At 43.6% G+C, this 26,022-nt stretch overlaps 1 protein-coding gene across 8 annotated transcripts in view; it reads left to right on the top strand.

The window, feature by feature from the left end:
* Window positions 1-26,022, top strand: part of LOC126248363 (terminal uridylyltransferase 7-like) — a 321,739-nt gene that overhangs the window by 61,772 nt on the left and 233,945 nt on the right. For all 8 annotated transcript variants that reach the window (XM_049949291.1, XM_049949290.1, XM_049949289.1 and 5 more), the window contains one exon: window positions 8,151-8,198. In XM_049949291.1, coding sequence (XP_049805248.1) covers window positions 8,191-8,198 — 8 coding nt within the window. In that variant the 5' untranslated portion in view covers window positions 8,151-8,190. The remainder of the gene's footprint in view (window positions 1-8,150; window positions 8,199-26,022) is intronic.

Here is a 26,022-nt window from a genome sequence, read left to right as displayed (position 1 = left end):
TCCACTTAGACTCTGCGGTCACAGTTTGCAATCTTTATCTCCCTCCTGACAGGACTCTTACACCTGCTGCCTTAACTGCCCTTCTTCAGCAACTTCCTCCTCCCTTCCTCCTCCTTGGGGATTTTAATGCTCGTCATCCCTTGTGGGGCAGTGCATTGCAGACCACGACCTGTGCCTTCTTAATGATGGCTCCCCTACTCATTTCAGTGCCGGTCATGGTACCTTTTCTGCCATTGATGTTTCTCTTTCTTCTCCCTCTCTCCTCCCTTCATTACACTCGTCGCCACACGACGACCTTTGTGATAGTGACCATTTCCCGTTGATTATCACGCTCCCTTCCCGCTCCCCGATGGACAGGTTACCTCGTTGGTCTTTCCAACGCGCCGATTGGCCTCTATACACTGCACAGGTCGTGTTTTCTCCCTCTTTGTCGGGTTGTATTGATGACGTCCTATGTGACGTGTCTGACGCGATTGTTCACGCTGCTAGCTTTGCTGTCCCGCGCTCATCTGGACCATTTCGTCGCCGGCAAGTCCCATGGTGGAGTACGGCCATTGCCATCCGTGATCCCCGTCAAGCTTTGCAACACTATAAGAGGCACCCATCCATAGCCAGCCTTACTACCTTAAACGCCTTCGCGCTAAAGCCCGTTATTTAATCAAGCAGATATGTTGGGAACGATTTGTTTCTTCCCTCTGTTCTACTGTCCCTCTGTCATGGGTATGGGCTACACTTCGCTCTCTCCGAGGTTGCCATCGGCAGTCCACCCTCCCAGGACTTCACCTCCCAGATGGCATTTGTACCGACCCATTAGTTCTTGCAGAACGTCTTGCGACCCATTTTGCAGTGGCATCAGCATCAGCCTCCTATCCCGCTGCTTTCCTTCACCAAAAACAGCGGGCTGAGGCTTCCACCTTATGTTTCACCCCTTGTGAGTCAGAATCTTACAACAAACCTTTTACTGAATGGGAATTTCTTTCTGCTCTATCTTCGTCTCATGATACCGCCCCTGGCCCAGATTCCGTTCATAACCAACTGCTTCAACATCTCAGTGCTCCTCAATGGTAACATCTTCTTCGGGTGTTTAATCGTATCTGGCTCCCGGGTGACTTCCCTTCTCAGTGGCGGGATAGCATCGTGGTTCCTGTCCTTAAGCCTGTTAAGAACCCCCTATCTGTTGACAGCTATCGGCCAATTAGTTTGACCAATGTTGTTTGTAAGTTACTTGAACGGATGGTAGCCCGTCGGTTCAATTGGGTCCTCGAATCTCGGGATTTATTGTCCCCTTACCAGTGTGACTTCTGAGAGGGACAGTCCCCAATCGATCATTTACTTCGCTTGGAATCCGCATTTCGGCAGGCTTTTTCCCAGCGCCGCCATTTGGTTGCAGTGTTTTTTGACCTTCGCAAGGCCTATGACACGGCCTGGTGCCATCACATCTTACTTACCCTTCATCAGTGGGGTCTTCGGGGCCCACTCCCGATTTTTATCCGCCAGTTCCTGATCCCTCGGTCATTCTGAGTTCGAATTGGTACTGCTTTTAGTTCTCCACGGACGCAGGAGACGGGCATCCCACAGGGTTCTGTCTTGAGTGTCCTTCTTTTCCTCATTGCTATCGATGGACTTGCCTCTGTCGGTCCCTTGGTCGCCCCTGCCCTGTATGTGGATTATTTCTGCATTTGGGTTAGTTCCTCCTCGATGGCATCTGCAGAACGGCAGCTCCAGGTAGCTATACGGCGTGCCTCTGCATGGACCCTCTCACATGGGTTTCAATTCTCTCCTCTAAAATCGCGGGTGGTCCACTTCTGTCATTGTACTATGATCCACCCTGATCCAGAGCTCTATCTCGATGCACAACGATTGCCTGTGGTCCCACAGTTTAGTTTCCTGGGTCTTCTTTTCGACAACAAGCTCACTTGGCTGCCCCATATCAGACTCCTGAAGGTAGGATGTTTCTCGTAAACTCAATTTCCTATGCTTCCTTGCCCACTCCTCTTGGGATGTGGACCGTTCCCTCCTTCTCCGTCTTTATCGTGCTGTAGTTCTGTCTCGCTTGGACTATGGTTGTCAAGTTTATGGTTCAGCTGCTCCTTCCACACTGCACGTGCTGGATCCAGTCCACCATCGTGGTATCCGTTTGGCCACCGGTGCCTTCTCTACTAGCCCTGTTGATAGTCTGCTGGTTGAAGCTGGGATCTCCCCCCCCCCCCCCCCCCTTTCTGTTCGGCGGTCCTAGCTTCTGGTGTTTTATGCACTCACTATCCGTTCCTCTCCCACTCATCCTTCCTATTCTATCCTGTTCCCAGACCATGGACGTCGCCCACCCGACTCCCGCCCTCAGGCGGGTTTACCGGTTGGGCTCCGCCTTGCATCTCTTTGCCGTGATTTTCAGCTTCCTTCTTTGTCCTGTCTTCCTCGCTCCCTCCCCTCCACCCCTCCTTGGTTAGTTCCTCGGCCTCGAATTCGGATGGATCTCCGCCGAGGTCCGAAAGATTCCATCCCCCCGCTGGTGTTCCATTCTTTTTTCCGCCAAATTTTATGGGACTTTCGGGATGCTGTTGTTTTTTACACTGATGGCTCTAAATTTGCTGATCATGTGGGGTATGCCTTCACGTCCTCTGTTGGAACGGAAAATCATCTGCTGCCACCTACATGTGGGGTGTTTACTGCGGAATTGATGGCAGTTTCCCAGGCCCTTACCTTTATTAAACAGTCCCAACACAACTGCGTTTTGTTATGTACGGACTCGATGAGTGGCCTTCTTGCTATTGACCGGTGTTTTTCGTGCCTTACCTTGGTCTCTGCCATCCATGACCATCTCACTGATATTAACCGTGCTGCTTGTTCCATTGACTTCCTTTGGGTCCCTGGCCATGTGGGTATCCCGGGAAATGAGCTCGCTGATCGTTTGGCTGGGGGAGCAGTCACTTACCCCCCATTTTCTGTAACCCCTCATGCAGCGGATATCCGGCTTCACATCAAATCCCACTTTGCACAGTCATGGGCCAATTCTTGGGAGGCTACTCCCCTGTCTAATAAACTTCGAGTGATTAAGGTGACACCAGGCCCGTGGCGTTCTTCCTTTCCCCTCTCCCAAAAGGACTCGACCACACTGTGTCGTCTCCACGTTGGCTATACCAGGCTGACCCATGGTTTTCTTTTGCGTGATGAGCCACCCCCACTTTGTGGTTGTGGAGCCTTCCAGTCAGTAGCCCACATTTTGGTTGAATGCCCCCTTCTTTTGGCTCTGCGTGCTAAGTACAGACTCCCCCACACTTTACCTTTGATGTTGGCTGACGATTCCCGGATGGTCTCTCTGGTTCTTGGTTTCCTCCGGGAAAGTGGTTTTTATTCTTAGTTTTAAGGTTTTTAATCTCTCTCTGGTTTTGGGGCAGGGCGGTGAGTGTTTGGGTGTCTCCCACTGTAAGCCGTGTTTGGAGATTCCTGATTCACCTCCCTGACAGAGATCCTCTTTTCTTCTCTTTTACTTTATTTATACCTTTTTTTTAAGGACTGGTTAGTCTCCTTTTCCCATACATATTTCTACATTGTAGCGGTTGCACCTTTTAAGTCACAGGTGGTCTTGCCTATGCTGCTTCACCATAGCGTTGGGTTCGTTCTCTTGCCGACTTCCCTCATTTTGTTTTTACCAATGACAACATGACTGCCCTTTTACGTTTTTACCTTTTTCCGTTTTATTGCTCTGACTTTCCTCAGATGTCCCATTAGCGGGATGGAGCATATTTGAAACAAGGGACTGATGACCTTGCTGTTTGGTCCCTTAAACCTCAAACAACCAACCAACCAACCAACCAGAAAAAAACAGTGCATTGGACATGTGCAGAAGCGCATGGGGGCTCGCTTGCTTGCGTAAACTAAAACAGACATTAGGATCCCAGCAGCTTAGTGATGGTAAGACCCTTGGAGGAAGAGGAAGATTGACAGATGAAGCAGTTGATAGGTTGCAGAGGTATTATGGGTGTGCAATTAGGCAAAATATAAGAAGCATTGACCATATGAGGAGAGCAGTATGGGCATTATTTTTTCATACTGCATCAACAAATGAGCACCCACAGCGTGCACTGTGCCCCGCAGGTGATATCTCATGGTGTAAGTACCAATCAAGAAAGGAAAATGCCCATAAAAACAGTTTGCCAAATACTGTAATTGGTGTAATTAAGCCCATATTCAGAGATTTATCACAGCCATGTTTATCGGAAAAGTGTTTACATGGGCAAACATAAAATCCAAATGAAAGTGTAAATAATTTAATTTGGATTAGGATTTCCAAAAGAGTGTTTGTACAGATAAAAACATTGCATTTTGGAGTGTATGATGCAGTGGCAACATCCAGTGAAGGAAATATCAAATGTGATTTGCTGAAACGTTTAGGTTCCCAACCAGGACGCAACACCATTTCCACAATGTGCCTAATTGATGAAGAAAGACTAAGAGGTGCAGGAAGAAGAGACAAAAGCCTACAACATCCAGCAATAGGGAAGAAAACACCAGTGAAAAGGAAACTATCTCTGGAAAAAGAAGAGGATGCTGATAATCCATCATATGGGGCAGGAATGTATTGAAAAACTTTGGAAGACATTTCCCGTAACTTTAAAATTTTCGTCCTGCTAACAGTATATCAATGAAATTTATACGCAATATTGCTTACTTCTTTTCCTTCATTTTTTATAACAAATTGCAAAAAAAATATTGTATAATTCAAGAGTTATAGAAGAAAAAGTGCAAAATTTTAGAGAAAAAATAAGCATCTGTTTAAAAACATTGTGAAACAAAAACCAATAAATATTGCTTAACATGGCATTATAGCTTTGTAGAGAAATATGCACTGAACATGTAGTCCAAATTTCAGAGCAATATGTTTAATGGTTTTAGAAAAAATGTTCCTTCTATTTGCTAAAATTAACATGGAGGAGATGGATTGTTCCGCCTCCCCTTAATTTATAGAAACTGATATAGTAGTTATGTGTTGATACATGTGTAGTGTTGTGATGCTAATCTGTATGTAGCAGAGCATATGTTCGTGTACAAAATTGCTTGGAAAGCCAGGAAATTAGTACCTGTATTCTTGCCAGACAGTACTTTTCTCAGCTTTGTGAAGTGGTTTTTCATTGAACCATTACAGAGCATTAACCTTTCATTATTTTTCAGTCGCCTTCCAACAACGCTCAACAATTTTTCTTTTACCTTGGCTTTGAAGCAAGGTGGCCTTCAGAAAAATTAGATTTTTTTCCGTTGGTGTGGGTTACATGCATGTTATTTGCACATCAGTTTCACATTAGAGATTGTGTTATAGATTCTGTAATGATACCTCAGCTGGACTCGTCTTCAGGAGGACGATGGTTTGAACCTTCGCCTGGCTATCCTGATTTAGGTTTTCCATTATTTCCATAAATTGCTTCAGGCAAATGCCTGGATGGTTTCTTTGCAAGGGCACGGCCGACTTCCTTCCCTAATCCGATGGGAGTGATGACCTAGCTGTTTGTCCCCTCCCTAAATTGACCAACCAATAATGCCTCAACACACTGTGCAGATTGTTTTCTGAGAAAGCAACAGCTCAATGAAATTGCTATAACTGTCTTATTTTCGTGAGAATATATGACGTTTTACTGCCTTTTGTTCCTATATACTTACCATATCACTAGAAATCTGCTTGAGTATTGTGAGAGTTAAGTTATTTCTCTCTTTTGGTTCGATTACTTAAAGAACTGCAGGCCAATACATTTTCTTATCAATATTACCTACTACAGACTGTGAGGATTATGTCATTTACATCAAAGTTTCACTAACACACAAAGTTCACATTTTATTTCATGTACAGTCTGGATGAGAACTGGTTAGCAGACAGTTTTGGTTTTTAAATAAATTGACACGTCTCCTTGCTATCACATTTTGAACTGAGTTCTGTGTTCTTGGAGAAAATTATTTTCAGCAGGCATCCACAGGAGCAGAAAGCTGCTAGTCGTGATTAACCACTTAGTTAAAAGTGTAATTTGAAGGCTTCTATCATGCAGGTGTACATATTTCACCTGTCTATACTGATTTTAATTGCAACTAACAGTAGCCTTCCACATTCTGCCTCTTATGATACTTGGTTAATTTGTGGTATAGTAGTAGCAATATGGAACTTTGGCAACATTTTGTGCATGCACCTTGATATGTAACTTTGTCAGTCATCACTAAAAATATAGTTTGTAAATTCAGTTAAGGTAAACAAGTTACAACAACAATAGTCAGACATAAATGGACAGTAAATGTTCCTACAGAGGGTTTGCAAATGAAAAAATAAGGAAAAGACGTGATTTTCAAAAATGTTTGGTGCGCTGCAGAATGTCATCAATTTTTTGTAGAAGTATGACGTAAAATGTGTAAATCAGTCACATTTTTTCTGTATAATGTGAAAGGATTTCTCTACTTACAGATTATTTTTATCTTGTTTTCACAGAATAGCTGCAGCTAAATCACATTTTATCATTCAGTACCGACTATGAGAATTGTATCGCCCAACTGATTAACACTTCTCTTACCTTAGGTTCACAGTTTTGTAAAAAATTTTAAGTGGCATCATTGTCACCTTTGACTTGGATTGTCAGAGGTTAGCGTGATATCTGTTGTAAAATAGAGCCTGAGTTGTGTACTATATCTAGTAGCAGGTTTCATACCTTGACTCATGCAATTGATTTGGGTCTTTTCTAGCATTCTTTACTTGTATGAGGTTGACTGGCAGAAGATACGTAAGTGATAATACAGTGAAGTGCATTTTAGAGGACACAGAAAATGAAGGAGAACTTACTTATGAGTGGTTAAGGAGAATATTAACTGATTCAATTTATATTTTTCTCCAATAAAGAAATAAATTAATACATTTTCTGTGACTCTTCTATAAATTCATCCTAAAAAATAAAATAAAAAAAACTGATGTCGGTTATTTGAGGATAAATTTTGATTATGGAGACTAAAAATGATCTTTGGGATATCTTGCACAGCAATGTGATTTCACTGACATTGTTTTCTCCCCTCACTGATTTGACATGACACTTTCTTTTGCTTTCCTTGATGTATCCCTCATCACTTTGAACTTATTGTCCAACAGATATGTACCTGATTTGAATGCTACACATTCTCTTTCTTGGTGTTGTCTATAAGTAGATCCCTGCAGATAACTTTTTTTGTGCTGTAAATTTTAAGGCAATTTCTCCTTTTTTGCACCAGATGCCTTTTGTAATCCACACTGTTATCACTACTGTGATTGTTTTGTTAATCTTAGTAGAAAGTAACTTATCTATTTGCAGCCCCGCTCTCCCTCTCCCATTTATTGCTTAAGAAAGTCTTAGCACAAAAGATATGGGCACTGTGCACCTGCCATTCACAGGTCAGTGACTTATTTCATGGAAATAAGTAATTTATTATTCCTTCAGTATCACTCTGTGGTTAATAGAAATGGAGTTATCTTTCATGTGATAATACATTCTTACATTGTGTGGGTTACTGTGTAAGCACACTATGAATTGCAATACAACAACTGTTCTGCACATGTTATACTGCGATGGCATATATTTGAATTGCCGTCTTCAATGCTATTTGACCACAAAATACAATATCTTGGTTCGCATATTTTCAGCTCTACAATATCATCCTGACTTACTTTACCATCTGTTTGGCCTTTACTCTTACAATGACAAATGAGAAACGCTGAAATATTGTTGTTAATATAATGTACCGAACTGCTATTTGGCAGGAGTCACAATCAAATCCTGATATGGCAAATATTATACTGTTTTCAGTAATTTTGTTGCTGGCAGACACTCTAGAAATTCTTTGATTTGTTGCTAATTACTTATTTAGTGCTCCTTAAAACTGAAGAATGGCTGTTTTCGCATTAAAAATTGAAGTTCAGTTAAAAAGTGGAAAATGTTGATAACTCTGTGAGAGTACATTGATGGGCAACTTTAAGTACCAAGAAACTGCAGATTTTGCTGCATTGGCAAAATTAAACATTTAATGTTCCAATAGATTTGTTACGAGACCACAAATATTTCATAGTTACTATCCTAATAATTTTGTGTGAAGTAATGTATTGTCTTGTCACAATAACAATTCATATATAAACATGGTTTCTTTGTTTCTCACAGGGAACACATTCACTCGACTAAATGAATGTAAGCTGCCAACATGGAAGGGTAAGACATTATTCTCTCTCTCTCTCTCTCTCTCTCTCTCTCTCTCTCTCTCTCTCTCTCTCTCGCTTGTGTGTGTGTGTGTGTGTGTGTGTGTAACTAATCTTTGTGTCAATGTTCTAGGCTAAATTTGCAAATAATTTTCAGTGTAACATTGAGAGATGGCATAACAAACTGTTAACGGTGATTCCGTCATTGGATCAAATAGCAGGTTCTGAGATGCCAATAATGTTTGAGAAAAGCGAGTGTTATGTGGTAGCTGCATCACAACACTAAACCAGCACTACAATAAAAGCACTCGTAGTTGTCTGTACAACACGGCTATATGTCTGACAGTCCATCAATACCATAGGGATGACAATGACACAGTCCACTAAGAATGTACTCAGGAGTCTCCCATGTTGGTCTTTCAGGAGTACATGTGTGGTTAGCATGGGGTCCTTGAGCCGTTGCAGATAACAATAGTACCTTTCCTTTTCTGCAGACCTACTCTAAAATTCCACCTTTCCTTTGACTCGACTTTCAGGACAGTTTCCTTCTACATCTACACCTACACCCTGCAAATCACACTTAAATGCCTGGAAGAGGGCTCATTAAACCACCTTCACATTAATTCTGTATTATATACTCTCGAACAGCACGTGGAAAAAACGAACAACTGTATCTCTCCGTGTGACCTCTGATTTCCCTTATTTTATTATGATGAAAATTTTTTTCGTTTGTAGGTTAACTTCTACAAAATACTTTCACATTCAGAGAAGTAGTTTGGTGTTTGAAATTTCATGAAAAAATCACCCTGCAATGAGAAATGTCTTTGTTTTAATGCTGACCACCTCAAATCCTGGATCATGTCCATGACACTCTCTCCCTTATTTCTTGACAATACAAAATGTGCTGCCATTGTTTGAACTTTCTCAATGTAGTCCATTAATCCTATCTGGCAAGGATCCCACCCACACAGCAGTACTTCAAAAGCATAGTGTAAGCAGTCTCTTTTGGAGATCTGTGGCATCTTCTATGTGCTCTGCCTATAAATGCAGTCTTTGGTTCGCCTTCCCCAAAACATTTTCTATTTGTTCTTTCCAATTTAAGTTGTTCGTAATTGTAATTCGTAGGTATTTAGTTGAATTTTTGGCATTTAGATTTGATTGATGTATTATGTAACTGAAGTTTAATGGATTACTTTTAGCACTCGTGTGGATAACATCAAACTTTTGCGACTTTCCCACAATACAGATACCTTATCTAAATTTTTGCAATTGGTTTTGATCTTCTGATGACTTTTCTAGACAGTAAACGAATTCATATTGGTAAGGTACAGCTGAGGGCGATAACACTACCTTGGGGAACACCAGAAATCGCTTCTGTTTTACTTGAGAAGTTTCTGTCAATTACTATGAATGTGACCCCTCTAACAGGAAATCACGAATCCAGTCAATATTCCATAAGTGTGCTATTTGATTACAAGCTGCTTGTGAGGTACAGTGTCAAAAGCCTTCTGGAAATCTAAAAATACAGAATCAATTTGGAATTCCTTGTTGATAGCACTCAACAGGTTGTATGAGTAAAAAGCTAGCTGTGAAGCACAAAAACAATTTGTTCTGAATACGTGTTGACTGTGTGTCAATAGACCATTCTCTTTGAGGTAATTCATAATGTTAGAACACAATATATATTCCAAAAGCCTGCTGCATATCAATGTTAATGATATGGCCCTGTAATTTAGATGATTACTCCTATTGCATTACTTGAATATTGGTGTGACCTGTGCAACTTTCCAGTCTTTGGGTATGGATTTCATCGAGCGAGTGGTTGAATATGTTTGTTAAGTATGGAGTTATTGCATCAGCATACTTCAAAAGGAACCTAATTGTTGTACAGTTGGGACTGGAAGACTTGCTTTTATTAAATGATTTAATTTGTTTCACTACTCTGAGAATATCTATTTCTAAGTTACTCATGTTGGCTGGTTGGCTGCTGTTCTTGATTCGAATTCCGGAATATTTACTTTGTCTTATATGGTGAAGGAATTTTGGAAGGCTGCATTTAGTAACTCTCCTGTAGCAGCACTGTCATCGATAGTATCACACAGAGATGGCATTGATTGTGTCTTGCCACTAGCATACTTTACATTTGACCAGCACCTCTTTGGATTTTCTGCCAGGTTTCGAGACAAAGTTTCGTTTTGGAAACTATTATAAGCATCTCACGTTGAAGTCTGCGCTAAATTTCAAGCTTCTGTAAAAGATCACCAAGTTAGGAGATTTTGGGTCCATTTAAGTTTGGTATGCTTTTTTAGTTGTTTCCACAACAGTGTTCTGACCCATTTTGTGAATCATGAGTTCCATTGTTTAATGTATTTGGTATAAATCTCTCAGTTGCTGTCAATAACTATTTCTTTGAAATCGAGCCACATCTGGTCTACACACATGTTTGGAGGGAGTGAAAATTGCCTCGTAGGTCAAGTAATTTTTTTAAATTTATTTTTTATTTTTATTTTTTTATTTTTTTAAATAGATATACTTTTTGTTTATTTTTGGAGGCTATGGGAGTTCCAGTACTCAGTCTCGCTACAACAGCCCTATGTTCTCTAATCCATATATCCATTTTGAGCTCATTATTAGCTCAGCGTTATTTGTTGCTAAGAGGTCAAGTGTGTTTTCACAACTGTTTACTATTCAAGTGGGCTCATGAACTAATTGCTTGAAATAATTTTCAGAGAATGTGTTCAATACAATTTTGGATGATGTTTAATGCATACCACCAGATTTAAAGATGTATTTTTGCCAACACATTGAGGGTAAATTGAAGTCACCACCAACTGTAATTCTATGAGTTGGTACGTTTTTGAAATTAGACTCAAGTTTTCGTTGAACCTTTCAGCAACTGTATCATCTGAATTAGGAAGTTGGTAAAGGATACAATTATTATTTTATTCTGGTTACCAAGAATGACCTCTACCCATACTAACTCACAGGAAAAATTTCGGCTGAACTTATCTCTGGCTTCAGCCACCTTTCAGTGCCTATAATGATTTGAGCATCAGTGCTTTCTATTAGTGCTTGGAGCTCTAGTACTTTCCCAACACAGCTATGACAATTGACAGCTGTTATACCAATGGTTCCTAGTTCCATGTTCTTCTTGTGCTTCACCTGCACCCTTTGAGACTGATGGCCTTAGTGTGCTCCCCCGCGGCCTCTAACCTTAAACAAAAAAAAAAAAAGAAAAAAGAAAGCCACGCAGCCCCAACTACTCGTGTAGCTGCCTCCTTTGTGTAATGGATTCTTGACCTATTTAGTGGAACCCGAAGCCCCACCAGCTTATCACCTTATGGTGCAAGTCGAGGAATCCGCAGCTTATATGGTTGCACAAACGTCTCCACTTGGATCTGTGGGCCCACAATCAGTCCCACCGACTATGCTGCAAATGGTGAGTTCTGCTTTCATCTCACAAGCAAGACTGGCAGCCTTCACTACTTCTGATAGCCGCAGAAAATGAGAGAGAATCTATTCCGATCCAAAGTGACACGCATCGTTGGTACTGATGTGAGACACCACCTGCAGTTGGCTGCACCCTGTGCTCTTCATAGCATCCGGAAGGACTCATTCTGTGTCTGGAATGACTCCACCCCGTATGCACATGGAGTGCACACTGGAATTCTTCCCGCCATTGGCAGCCTTGTCTTGTAAGGTGCCCATAACTCATATGACATTGGAGCTCCCAACTACCAATAATCCCACCCTCTCTGACTGCCCAGATCTTGCAATCTGGGAGGCTTCCTCTGAAACAGGACAAGTGACAGCTTCTGGCTGAAGGACAGTGTAAACCCTCGTGACAACTGACGTTTTGTGTAGGGTGCTTACCTTTTTCTTTTTTTTTTTTCCTTCTCATTTTAGTCAACTCACATTTGGTCCCTCCTTCCATGTTTGAACTCCTTCTTTCAAAATTGTACATTATTGCAGATCGAGTGGGGAAGGTTGCTCAACATGTCACACATTCCATCCACTGTGCAGCTCCATCTTAAGCACCACTTGTCATAGTGCATCAAATTGGTGGTCCAAAACAATGCAGTAGTGCCCTTTTTTTTTGGGGGGGGGGTTCTCAGGCACCCTCGCAATTGTAGCTCCGTGATAATGCAGGGGACTCAGTGTTAGGAGGAGAATCCTTGGTCCCCAGGCAGAGGAGGCGGCACCATGATGAATGACCCACAGTGATGAAGATCAAATTATCTCACACTGGTGGCCACAATACTCCAGAAGTGTTACTGGAGGAAGCATTGTTTCAGTTAAGAAAGGTATGACACACAAGTCTTGCCTTCCTTAGCCACATTATGGGAGGAAAGTAGATGAAATAGAAGTGGTAAGAGGTCTTCTACTAGTACCTAGTTTTTAGCTGAGCTGATGGTCCTTTATAACCACAACCTTTGTTTTTTGTTGAACATATTGAGGAAAAATTCAAGGCCCCCCAGGGCGTCCACAACTCTTTTTGTGGATACGTGCGTGGCGAACACGGGGCCCCAAGCTATTGCAGCCTTCTTTCTTTCCAGGGCTGCATTTCCTTCCCCTTCCCCCTCCTTGCTCCTTTTCCCTCACCCTCTCCTCTCCCTCTCTTGGTGTCCTTGCTTATGTTGGCCCCCCCTGTCCTCCTGGTTCTGTTGGTTTTACAATTTGGCTTTGTTGCGTAACCACCTCCTCCTTTTGGTACTCCCTGGTCACCCTCTGGGGTTTGACCTCCATTTCTAAGTTTCTCTTCCGTAGTGTGAGCCATTTGGGGAAGAGCACCTTACCTAGTGTCTCCGACTTGCACCCTCCTAGTACATTCAACCTTTTCTTTCACATTGTTGTCTGATGCTAGGGTGCATAGCCACCACGGTAGCCACCCCGTGTGGTGGGGTCACTATGTACCCTTTTGGTTGAGCCCCCTGAACACACAGGGATCACACTTCTGATACCTGAGCTGTGACCACCTCATGCAAGCCTTGGAGTAGTTGCTCGTCATCCTGGAGCATCGGAACTCCCGGCAATGGCCGCCGTGCCAGACGGCCCTTGCTGTGGCTGGGTGGCGCCTGTGAGGAGAGCCCATGATCAGAGTGGGTGGTATCAGGGCAGACGTTATGCAAATGAAACGCACACGGTCCAGAACTCTGGCCGTTCTTCTGCGGCCATCTCTCTGCGTGGAACTGATTCTTCGAGTGCTGCTTCTCTTGCCCCTTCGGCCTTCCCTTCCATGGCTACCCCCTGAGAAGAGGGTCAGGCCCATCGGCTAGGGGCGAAACCTTTCCCCCGTTATCTGGTTTGCACCAGGACTGATGGGAATACTTTCACCAATACCAAACCTTTATTCTTTGTGGAACACATTGAAGACAAGTTTGGCGAAGTGGACTCCCTGAGCAAGATGCGGTCGGGTTCGTTGCTGATAAAAACTGCTTCAGCTGCCCAAACTGCGGCCCTTCGTGCCTGTACCCATCTGGGCACAATTCCTGTGTCCATTACCCCCACACCTGTCTCTAAATATGGTTCAAGGTGTGATTTTTCACAGGGTCCTCATCCTTCAAACTGATGAGGAACTTTGGAACAATCTCGGACGGCGGGGTGTTCACTTTGTTCGGCATGTTCAGAAGGGTCCTAAGGACAATCGCATTGATACTGGTGCCTTTATCCTGGCCTTTGAGGGGATACCCTCCGTGAGAAAGTAAAGATTATGTTTTATCGATGTGATGTGAAGCCGTACATCCCACGTCCTATGAGGTGTTTTAAGTGCTTGCGTTTTGGACACATGTCTTCCCGCTGTTCACAGGCCCCTCGCTATGGTGACTGTGGACGTCCACTCCATGAGGGGTGTCCCTAAGTTCCCCCTCCTGTGTGTGTAAATTGTCATGGTAGTCATTCTCCACGTTCACCAGATTGCCCAGTATATAAGAAGGAAAAGAAGATACAGGAGTATCAGTCCCTCGATCGTTTAACCTACAGAGGCCCGTAAGGAATATACATGAATTCACCCTGTGTCCATGACATCTAGTTACACCTTGGTTACATCTACACCCCTTCCTCCCCCTTCCTTACCCCCATCCCAGACCCCTCTCCTCCCCCCCTCCCCTGCGGCTCCCACACCTTCTCCTCTGGGCGCTGTTCCCCCTCCCCAGCCGGAGAAGTGTCCCACTCCTTCGGCGTCTATCAGTCAAGGGCGCCTCTCTCGGGATGCCCCTTCCCGGCACCTTCCAGGCCAAAGGTCTGCTGCCATGTGACGATCGCGAGAGCCGTGGTCTGTCGGCCCCGAGGTCGCCCGGTCTCTTTGTGTTCCTGATCTTGCTGCAGCTGGCTGCTTTATGCCACACAGCCCTCCTCGATCTTACCCTGAAAAGAAGAAGAAACATAAGTCCTGGGACCAAGAGCCTCTGGTGTCACCAGAGGTCCCATCCCTGGCTTCACAACCGGATTCTGACCTGTCGTTCATGGATGTTGCCCCCTCCTTGTCCGTGACGGGTGGGGACCCGATGTTATGACTGACTTTAGTGTGTTCAGCCCCCATTTAAATCATCGTTCTGTGGTTATCCAATGGAATTGTAATGGATACTATCGTCACCTTCTGGAATTGAAATCCCTTATTTCGTCTTACTCTGCAGCTTGTGTGGTTCTACAGGAATCTCATTTTACTGAGCGCTCACTCACCGACCCTCCGTGGGTTCCATGTTTTCTGTTGAAATCGGGTCTGACCCCTGCGGGCTTCTGGTGGCGTTTGTACGTTGGTCCGTACAAACATTGCTAGCACGTGGATTCTGCTTCAAACTACATTGGAAGCAGTTGCTGTTAGGGTCCACCTGGACTCTGAGGTCATGGTTTGCAATCTTCATCTCCCTCCTGACAGGACTCTTACACCTGCTGCCTTAACTGCCCTTCTTCAGCAACTTCCTCCTCCCTTCCTCCTCCTTGGGGGGGGGGGGGGGTGTTTAATGCTGATCATCTCTTGTGGGGCAGTGCATTTCCATCTAGACGAGGTCTCCTCATAGACCAGTTTATTGCAGACCACGACTTGTGTCTTCTTAATGATGGCTCGCGTACGCATTTCAGTGCCATTCATGGTACCTTTTCCGCCATTGATGTTTCTCTTTCTTCTCCCTCTCTCCTCCCTTCATTACACTGGTCACCACACGACGACCTTTGTGATAGTGACCATTTCCCGTTGATTCTCTCTCTTCCCCCTTCCCGCTCCCCGATGGACAGGTTACCTTGTTGGTCTTTCCAATGCGCCGATTGGCCTCTATACACTGCACAGGTCGTGTTTTCTCCCTCTTTGTCGGGTTGTATTGATGACGTCCTACATGACGTGTCTGACGCGATTGTTCGCGCTGCCAGCCTTGCTGTCCCGCACTCATCTGGACCATTTCATCGCTGGCAAGTCCCATGGTGGAGTACGGCCATTACCATCCGTGATCCCCGTCGAGCTTTCCAACACTTTAAGAGGCACCCATCCGTAGCCAGCCTTACTAACTTTAAACGCCTTCGCGCTAAAGCCCGTTATTTAATCAGACAGAGCAAGCGGATATGTTGGGAACGATTTGTTTCTTCCCTCGGTTCTACTGTCCCTCTGACACGGGTATGGGCTACACTTCGCTCTCTCCAAGGTTGCCATCGGCAGTCCACCCTCTCAGGCCTTCACCTCCCAGATGGCCTTTGTACGGACCCGTTAGTTCTTGCGGAACATCTTGCAACCCATTTTGCAATGTCATCAGCATCAGCATCATCATCAGCCTCCTATCCGGCTGCTTTCCTTCACTGAACATCTTGCGACCCATTTTGCAATGGCATTAGCATCAGCCTTCTATCCGGCTGCTTTCCTTCACCATATACAGCGGGCCGAAGCTCCCACCTTATGTTTTACCCCTTGTGAGTCAGAATCTTACAACGAACCTTTTACTGAATGGGAATTTCCTTCTGCTCTATCTTCTTCTCATGATACGGCTCCTGGCCCAGACTCCATTCATAACCAACTGCTTCAACATCTCAGTGCTCCACAACGGCAACATCTTCTTCGGGTGTTTAACCGTATCTGGCTCCAGGGTGACTTCCCTTCTCAGTGGAGGGATAGCATCGTGGTTCCTGTCCTTAAGCCTGGTAAGAACCCCCTATTTGTTGACAGCTATCGGCCAGTTAGTCTGACCAATGTTGTTTGTAAGTTGCTTGAACGGATGGTAGCCCGTCGGTTCAATTGGGTCCTCGAATCTCGGGATTTATTGTCCCCTTACCAGTGTGACTTCTGAGAGGGACGGTCCCCAATCGATCATTTACTTCGCTTGGAATCCGCAGTTCGGCAGGCTTTTTCCCAGCGCTGCCATTTGGTTGCAGTATTTTTTGACCTTCGCAAGGCCTATGACATGGCCTGGTGCCATCACATCTTACTTACCCTTCATCAGTGGGGTCTTCGGGGCCCACTCCCGATTTTTATCCGCCAGTTCCTGATCCCTCGGTCATTCTGAGTTCGAGTTGGTACTGCTTTTAGTTCTCCACGGACGCAGGAGACGGGCATCCCACAGGGTTCTGTCTTGAGTGTCCTTCTTTTCCTCATTGCTATCGATGGACTTGCCTCTGTCAGTCCCTTGGTCGCCCCTGCCCTGTATGTGGATTATTTCTGCATTTGGGTTAGTTCCTCCTCGATGGCATCTGCAGAACGGCAGCTCCAGGTAGCTATACGGCGTGCCTCTGCATGGACCCTCTCACATGGGTTTCAATTCTCTCCTCTAAAATCGTGGGTGGTCCACTTCTGTCATTGTACTATGATCCACCCTGATCCAGAGCTCTATCTCGATGCACAACGATTGCCTGTGGTCCCACAGTTTAGTTTCCTGGGTCTTTTTTTCGACAACAAGCTCACTTGGCTGCCCCATATCAGACTCCTGAAGGTAGGATGTTTCTCGTAAACTCAATTTCCTATGCTTCCTTGCCCACTCCTCTTGGGATGTGGACCGTTCCCTCCTCCTCCGTCTTTATCGTGCTGTAGTTCTGTCTCGCTTGGACTATGGTTGTCAAGTTTATGGTTCAGCTGCTCCTTCCACACTGCACGTGCTGGATCCAGTCCACCATCATGGTATCCGTTTGGCCACCGGTGCCTTCCCTACTAAAGTCTATTCACCGAGAGCTGGGACGAAACATAAACAGTGTCACGTGACCAACTACGCTCGTTTCCTGTGAAAGCATTCAGTGTTCACGTGATACGTAGGGGTGTGGAAAATTCTTGGCGCACGCTTTTCAGCTGGCGGCTTTCGGCTAGCTGCCGAGCTGTCACAGCAGACCGTGAGAAACCTGGGCAACAATGTACGAAATAAATTTAACAATAATGTTAAAATAATGTTAAACTGAGTTCACTCTGTCGAAGCAGATTTATTTTCATTCAGGTTGCTAACAAAACGCTCCATTCAAACACAATTAATTGTTAATTTTAATAACGATACCAGTAATAATAATGATAAAGGACGAAACAAGGTTCACTCTGTCGAACTTGAACTGTTTTCATTAAGGTTTATAACAAACCACTCCTCTCTCTCTCCTCTATAATGCAGTCTAATTTCCACATTTGAGTTTCCACTTTTTCTACGACATGGAGGACGCACTTGTTCCAATCCTCTGCAGTCACTGTTCTTACTGCTTCTTCTAGCAGTACTTTAACTTCCGGCATTTTGTATGTTTTGTTTTTCGCTGCAACATAGCCTTTGATTCTGGCCCACACTAACTCGATGGCGTTTAATTCACAGTGGTACGGAGGAATTCTGAGAACAGTTTTCCCTGCATTCTTAGCCATTTCATCTATTGCATATTCGTTGTGCGCAGTTATGTGATTTTTAACTATATCTAAAAGTTCTTTCTTCAACATATCGTCTTCGAAATCGATGTTTTAGATTTTAGCCACTCTGATATTTCGTGCTTATTGGAATTCGCATTGGGAACTTTTCCTTTTCTCCGAAAATGGTACGGCCGGCGCGTTATCAAGAACAATAACTGCATTTTCCTGAAGCCGAGGAAGATCATCTTGAAACCACTTCTCGAAGGTTTCGGCGCACATCTCCTCATGATAATCTCCACTTTTCTTGGATTCGAAAATCCACAAACATCCTTCAGCAAACCCTGCTTTGCTGCTAATGTGTGCGATAATCAGACGTTTCCCTTTACCTGATGGGCCTTTGCTTCCGGTGGATAATCCGGACAGAAACGCTTGTTTTGTGGAATTTATAGTGTCATCTACCCAGACGTAACTTCGGGTATGTCCTGCATTCACCCACGTCTCGTCCAAATAGTAAATGGGTCTGCCTTCATCTCTCAACCCTTTAATGGCTCGAAGATAACGCCGCCTCCATAAAATGATGTCATCCCTTTCTATTAGCATGCTATCGCGCCCATGCCGGACATATTTGAAATTCATTTCTCTCAATAACTTATAAAATATAGTTCTCCGAAAATTGCTCAGATCTGCATCTTCGTTCACGACTGTAAGCACTTTGTCAATTGTTGGCAATTTGTTATGAAAAAAAAAATCGTGTACTTTCCTTCGTATCGCATTTCTATCGAAGTCATCAACACTTTCAGAAAGTTTCTGTCGTAATTTTCCTTTCTTGGGAGACTTCAAAGAGTGTGTGGCCTTGTACTCACTTATCACATGATACACTGAAGAACGTCCAACACCTGTAGCTGCAGCTGTTTTCGAAACAATGTCACTCATCGACTGCTCTGGATGTAACAGTTCCGTTTTATACACATTAAGCTCCATGTGCTTCTCAGAAGAACTCAGTGATTCATTCTTTACTCGCATCTTTGGTGGACTCGGAACTGACAAGTCGACCTCGCTCGCTGAATCCATGGGTGACATAATGAGGACAGCCGTATGAGATGCTAATGAAATAAGTGAATATAAAAAATAAGAAACCATGCGACGCTATTGGATGCGCACATAAACAATGAATGCTCAGCGTGACTACAAACACATATACTTACTCTAATAATCAACTAGTCTTTAAAGCGTCTTTACAGATGAACTTAAGATATCCTGAAATCGTCGCTGTACAACACCCACTAACGAGCTCACACCTGCAACTGAGACGGCCACACTGACTGAGCGCCGCGCCTGCAAACCGCACAATGCACACTGATAAAGGACAAACGATTGCACCCATTGCATTCGAACAAACTACAAAATTAAATTCAAATTCTCGCTTACACACCTACAAAAAAATTTAAAGGGGAAAAGTTGGTCGCTTACTATATTTCGGATGATGATTTGGTAAAGGCTCTGCATCAGATGTGAGACTTTAATTTATTACTTCACTATTACTGACTCTATTGGGCAGAAAATTTGCAGACGTCATCAGCATATAGTACTGAAGGCAATTATAAAATTATTTTGCTGTGCGACACACAGTTTAGGAGATACGGCGTGATAAATATAGAGTAACGCGAAAAAACAACTTTTACTGAAAGCTTAAATATTTCTCTTTTTCAGTGACAATAAATTTTAATGTAATGTAAAAAGGTGTCAGAAGGTAGTTCTCGGATCACTTTATCATGTTCAGGTGCCAAACTATAAAAAACACGACTCATTTTTTAATTTCTGACGCCCCTGCCTTGTACACCCCTCGACGGCAGCGCTGTGGTCACGCGCCTTGCCATGTTTACAGTACGTCTCTTGTTTCGGTGAATGGAGTATAGCCTGTTGATAGTCTCCTGGTTGAAGCTGGGATTCCCCCCCCCCCCCCCCCTTTTCTGTTCGGCGGTCCCAGCTTCTGGTGTCTTATGCACTCGCTATCCGTTCATCTCCCAATCATCCTTCCTATTCTATCCTGTTCCCAGACCATGGACGTCGCCCACCCGATTCCTGCCCTCAGGCGGGTTTACCGGTTGCGCTCCGCCTTGCGTCTCTTTGCCGTGATTTTCAGCTTCCTTCTGTGTCCTGTCTTCCTCGCTCCCTCCTCTCCGCCCTCCCTTGGTTAGTTCCTCGGCCTCGAATTCGGATGGATCTCCGCCGAGGTCCGAAAGATTCCATCCCCCCGATGGTGTTCCGTTCCTTTTTCCGCCAAATTTTATGGGACTTTCGGGATGCTGTTGTTTTTTTACACTGATGGCTCTAAATATGCTGATCATGTGGGGTATGCCTTCACGTCCTCTGTTGGAACGGAAAATCATCTGCTGCCACCTACATGTGGGGTGTTTACTGCGGAATTGATGGCAGTTTCCCAGGCCCTTACCTTTATTAAACAGTCCCAACACAACTGCGTTTTGTTATGTACGGACTCGATGAGTGGCCTTCTTGCTATTGACTGGTGTTTTTCGTGCGATACCTTGGTCTCTGCCATCCATGACCATCTCGCTGATATTCACCGTGCTGCTTGTTCCATTGACTTCCTTTGGGTCCCTGGCCATGTGGGTATCCCGGGTAATGAGCTCGCTGATCGTTTGGCTGGGGGAGCAAGTCACTTACCCGCCGTTTTCTGTAACCTCTCCTGCAGCGGATTTACGGCTTCACATCAAATCCCACTTCGCACAGTCATGGGCCAACTCTTGGGAGGCCACTCCCCTGTCTAATAAACTTTGTGCGATTAAGGTGACACTAGGCCCATGGCTTTCTTCCTTTCGCCTCTCCCGAAAGGCTCGACCACACTGTGTCGTCTCCACATTGGGCATACCAGGCTGACCTATGGTTTTCTTTTGTATGATGAGCCACCCCCACTTTGTGGTTGTGGAGCCTTCCAGTCAGTAGCCCACATTTTGGTTGAATGCCCCCTTCTTTTGGCTCTGCGTGCTAAGTACAGACTCCCCCACACTTTACCTTTGATGTTGGCTGACGATTCCCGGATGGTCTCTCTGGTTCTTGGTTTCCTCCGGGAAAGTGGTTTTTATTCTCAGTTTTAAGGTTTTTAATCTCTCTCTGGTGTTGGGGCAGGGCAGTGTGTGTTGGCGTATCTCCTACTGTAAGCCATGTTTGGAGATTCCCGACTCACCTCCCTGAGTGAGATCCTCTTTTCTTCCCCTTTTAGTCTGTTTTTACCCTTTTTTTAAAAGGATTGGTTAGTCTCCTTTTCCCATACGTATTTCTACATTCTAGGGGTTGCACCCTTTAAGTCGCAGGTGGTCTTGCCTCTGCTGCTTCAGCATAGCGTTGGGTTCGTTCTCTTGCTGACTTCCCTCATTTTGTTTGTACCTTTGACAACATGACTGGCCTTTTACATTTTTAGCCTTTTCACTTTTATTGTTCTGACTTTCCTGAGATGTCACACTAGCGGAATGGACCACATTTGAAACAAGGGACTGATGACCTTGCTGTTTGGTCCCTTAAACCCCAAAACAACCAACCAACCAAAAATTCAAGGAATTAACAACAATTACCAATGTGAAGCATTTCCATTCCAATTACAATGGCGACACCAACTCAATCACAGGTATTGCTCTCCTGTGACAAGTACAGTGGCATTCCTGTCACCATCATTCCTCACAAGAGCTGCAACATTATCCACAATGTAATTATCTATTACATCCTCACGTTGTAGGCAGATGAATTGCAAATGGACCTGAAACAAAGGGGAGGGGGCTATTTTGTTTACTAAAAGAGAAGAATACGTGGTGGTGTTTTTATTTTGGCTTTCAAAGGAGACATATTAAGGTAAATGTAGTGGTTTACCACAGTGATTTAAAGCCATGTCTCTCTCCCCTCTGCCCTTCCCCCCTCATCCCACAGCCCTCAGCTATCTTTTAAGTCTTTGCACTTTGTGCACCTCTTTCTCCTCTGCAAATGTGACTGCATCTGTGCAGATTTTGGCAGTGGTTGCATAAGAGCACTTTGTGCAACCAACTGTGAATATGTATCTCTGTGGAAAGCAACATTTCCCTAACTCTTCAAATTACTCAATTTTAAAGAAGGAAAGAAAAACAGGTACAGTTATATGAAACCTGAAGACTGTACATCCTCTTTCATATTTTCAGGCAAAAAACATGAATGCTTACATCCAGTTCCAGTGACAAATTTAGTAAACAGCATGACAAAGCCCATGTCTGTAGCAAAGGTGAAGACATCCACACCACCCTCATTGCATGACCCTGCTGGTCATAATCATAATCTGTTTATTAGGGGGCACATCCCCTCTCCATATGTTCGTGCTGGACCTCTGTTCCCCACCACATGTTGGAAAAAGTCTTTATCAACCAGCTCATCCCTACCCTTCTCCACTCCTACCCCTACTTCACCTGTGAATGGTTTACCTTCCTCTGAGCCTGCTGCGTGGGTCATCCAGTGGTTGATGGAGCCAAGGGCTGTGGACCAAAAAAGAGTTGGCTCAGCTTACCTTACAGAAACACAAATACACACTCAAAGGTTAAGGTGGATCTGTTAGACCTAGCTGCACGGGAACCTTCCAACTGGTGTTGAAATTCTAAGTGACGACATCATTTTCACTATACATTGTAGTGGATGGTGGGAACACAGCTGTGTATGATTAGCAGTTATAAATAAAATAAATTCTGATGGCAAGGATTGTTTAGAATTTCTTTAATGCATATTCTATTTTGGGACTGACAACCCTATCTTCAAATACACCTTATTATATACACCTAACTGACAGTAGATATTATTTTTCCAGAATCACAGGTGTCTGTCATCACTGATAGGTAAACGAGCAATATCTGTGTCCACATCATCACATAAAACAAAACCTCAGTGGTCAGCAGCAGACTACCGCTGCCAATCACTGAGGAACCATGTGTGTGGTAGTGTGGATACAGGTCTTGCATGTTTGCTGATTGGTGATGACAGCCAGCTGTGATTCCAGGGGGGGAAAAAAAACTTAATGCCAGTTAGGTGTATGTTTTAAGGTTTACCTTAAGATCAGGCTGACAGTCTCAAAATAGATAATGCATTGAAGAAATTATAAATCGTCCTCACAGTCAGAGGCTATTTTATTTGCAATTGCATGTTGCCGTTTGTACTTCGTAGGTGATGCAAGCAGAGGTTGAATCGTGACCTATATACTTGTCACCTTCCCATCGCCCCTGGGTACACTTACAACTGTCATCTAGAGTTACTGTAATGGCTATTTCCACCATCAAGTGGAGCTTGGGCACCTACTATAATTTTATCCAGCGATATGCATTTCCCTTCAGGAGATTTTGTTCCTGGAACGTATGCCTGTACCCAATGAAATCACTATGTCCATTTCAGAAATACTGCTGACCCTGGGAGAGCATCAAGAGGTGTCAATACATAGGTACGTGTGGATATGTTTAGTGTAGAAGTACCACATAGTGCCCATCTCCCTCCAGATGAGGGACTGACATACCTACATGTACGTATACACCACTACTTTGCAACTCACATCAAAGTACTTGGCAAAGGATTCTCAGAATCACTTTTAGACGTTTTCTTGACTGTTCCACTCAGGAATAGCACATGGGAAAGTGAACACCTAACTCTTTCTGTGCAACCTCTGATTTCTGTCAACTTATTAGAATGGTAATTACTCCCTACATAGGTGAGAGGAGATCTGTGACATTCCCCCCCCCCCCCCCCCCCCCTTCCATTTCAATACATAATACAAAATGATCTGCCTTTCTTGGATATTTTTCGGTGTCCTCCATCAATCCTATTTGGTAAGGATCCTGTACCGCACAGCAGTACTCCAGCAGAGGATGGACAAGTGTTGTGTAGGCATAGATTTTTTTTTTTTTTTTTTTTACATCTTCTAAGTGTTCTGCCAATAAAACACGTTTTTAGCCTTCCCCACAACATTTTCTGTTTGATGGTTCCAATTTAAAGTGTTCCTAATCACAGATTCTTTTTAGTAATTATGTGAAGGGCATAACTCTTTCTATTGTTCAAGGCTAAAAGCCACTTTTACCACCATTCAGACATCTTGTCGAAATCATTTTATAATTATTGTTGATATTCTGATAACTTTTCTAGATGGTAAACATCATCATTTGCAAACAATGTATGAAGACTATTCACATTGTCTCCTAAGATATTTACATAGATTTGAAACTGAAGAGAGCCTATAACACTTCTCTTGGGAGTGCCAGATATCACTTTTGTTTTACTTGGTCACTTGCTGTCCAGTACTGACCCCTTGGGTGAGTTTGAACACTGAGATGATGTTTACATTGTGGTGCATCACATTTTAATGTGATTCACCAAACAGTGGAAGCGTCCATCTGGAGATCTTTCAGCCAACTTAAAATACAGTCTCTCCCATCATGGAATGGGGGAATGCCAGTTGTCGGTGACAGATGTATGATTGTGTGGAAACTTACACACAGCCCGTGGACAGAAAAATCTCTCAACTTACCAAATTTTGAGAGAGAGTCTGACTTGCCACAGGAAAGAGCAAGAAAATTTATTTGAAACACTTCTTCTATTCCATTAAAAATTCCTCACAGACTACACATCTGGGAATAAATAAAGATGATTTTGATCAGGGCAGTTCAGTGGCTCTCACAGCTCTTGATGAGTAGACATGCAGATGGAACTCAAGCAATGGCATAGGAATTTTTAAGATCACTGCTTCACTCACGTTACAGTGTTCTGAAATCTAAACCATACACAGAATTGTGGAGATGAGGAGGTTGGGCTTTTTCTTAAACAGTGAGGAAACAATGTAACTACCCATTCCCTGAATAGGAGCTGGAAGCTGCCCTGTATTGATATTATAAAATTGGTCTTGTGATTAGTATTCTGACCTTTGCAGCAAATCAATCTCTGTAATAAAACCTGGCAAGGATTGTACAAATCTAACTAGTTTCCAGAGGTTTACCTTAATCATCTGTACAGGAAGGGCTCTTGAATGGATACTCAACCACTGCCTTGTACCAACTGTGAAGTTTCAAAACTGCCACACCCACTTCTGTTGTAGCCCACACTCTTGACAGCCTAATCCTGCTGGAGGTAGCCATTCAAGAGTCTTTCCTACACTGAAGTAAGCTTTCTGTACCTCCCACGTGGAAAAAATATGCCACTTATAGATAAAACATCCTTACCTGACTAAACAAATGAGGATTATGAGGACTCTGTAAGATTCTTACTCAGTCCTTCCTTGGGAAAAAAGAGTACGTTATAGAGGAGGTGATGCTCTGTCAGAAATATTTCAATTTAAGAGACAAGCTTTTCTTGACGGCAGTGTTTTAAGTATTTGCTATAGTCATCAACAGCATTTCATTCATAGAATCCTGGTTAGTGCTCACTGTTAGTGGAAGATGGTATGATTCCTTAGTCTTTGTGGAGCCTTACATCCATAATGCAGCAATTACAGCAGACGAACAGAACGCTGGAGGAAGCAAAGAAGACTGATTTCCACAGGAGAAAGAAATTATTGTAAGTTTACAAACTGAACATGTCACATTTTTAGCCATCTAGAACTCAAAATGTAGACACTATTTTGAATTTTAATGAACCTGTACAGTTTCTGTACCTAATCTTTGGTAAGAAATTAAGCTTTTTACCACAGTTGGAAGATGAAAGAACAATGTCATCAGATTGCTGAACATTTTGAAATGTCTTAGCATATGAACATGGTACAGTAACAGGTCTGGTCTCCTCCAGTTCTAATGTCAGAACCAACGCCTGAGCTGGACAGATCTATAATTGGTTGTTTCTAATTTTTGTATCCCGCTTGGAAGGCGGTGCATGGTTCTGCTCCTGTTAACTGAAGGGTAGGTCGAATGTAGGAAGTGAGTAGGAGCAGATGAGTTAAAAATCTTTTGGTACTGCAAATAAGTAAAAGTGGTTTAATAGAGAATATTAGTCAATTACATATACGTAACTTTTGGTAAAGATGAGCATGTAGGTACGAAGCCGTTGTCCATGT

The sequence above is a fragment of the Schistocerca nitens genome, chromosome 3 (assembly GCF_023898315.1).
Source record: "Schistocerca nitens isolate TAMUIC-IGC-003100 chromosome 3, iqSchNite1.1, whole genome shotgun sequence".
Lineage (NCBI taxonomy): Eukaryota > Metazoa > Arthropoda > Insecta > Orthoptera > Acrididae > Schistocerca > Schistocerca nitens.
The sequence above is the reverse complement of the archived record's forward strand: the minus strand, read 5'-3'. Positions and strand labels throughout refer to the sequence as shown.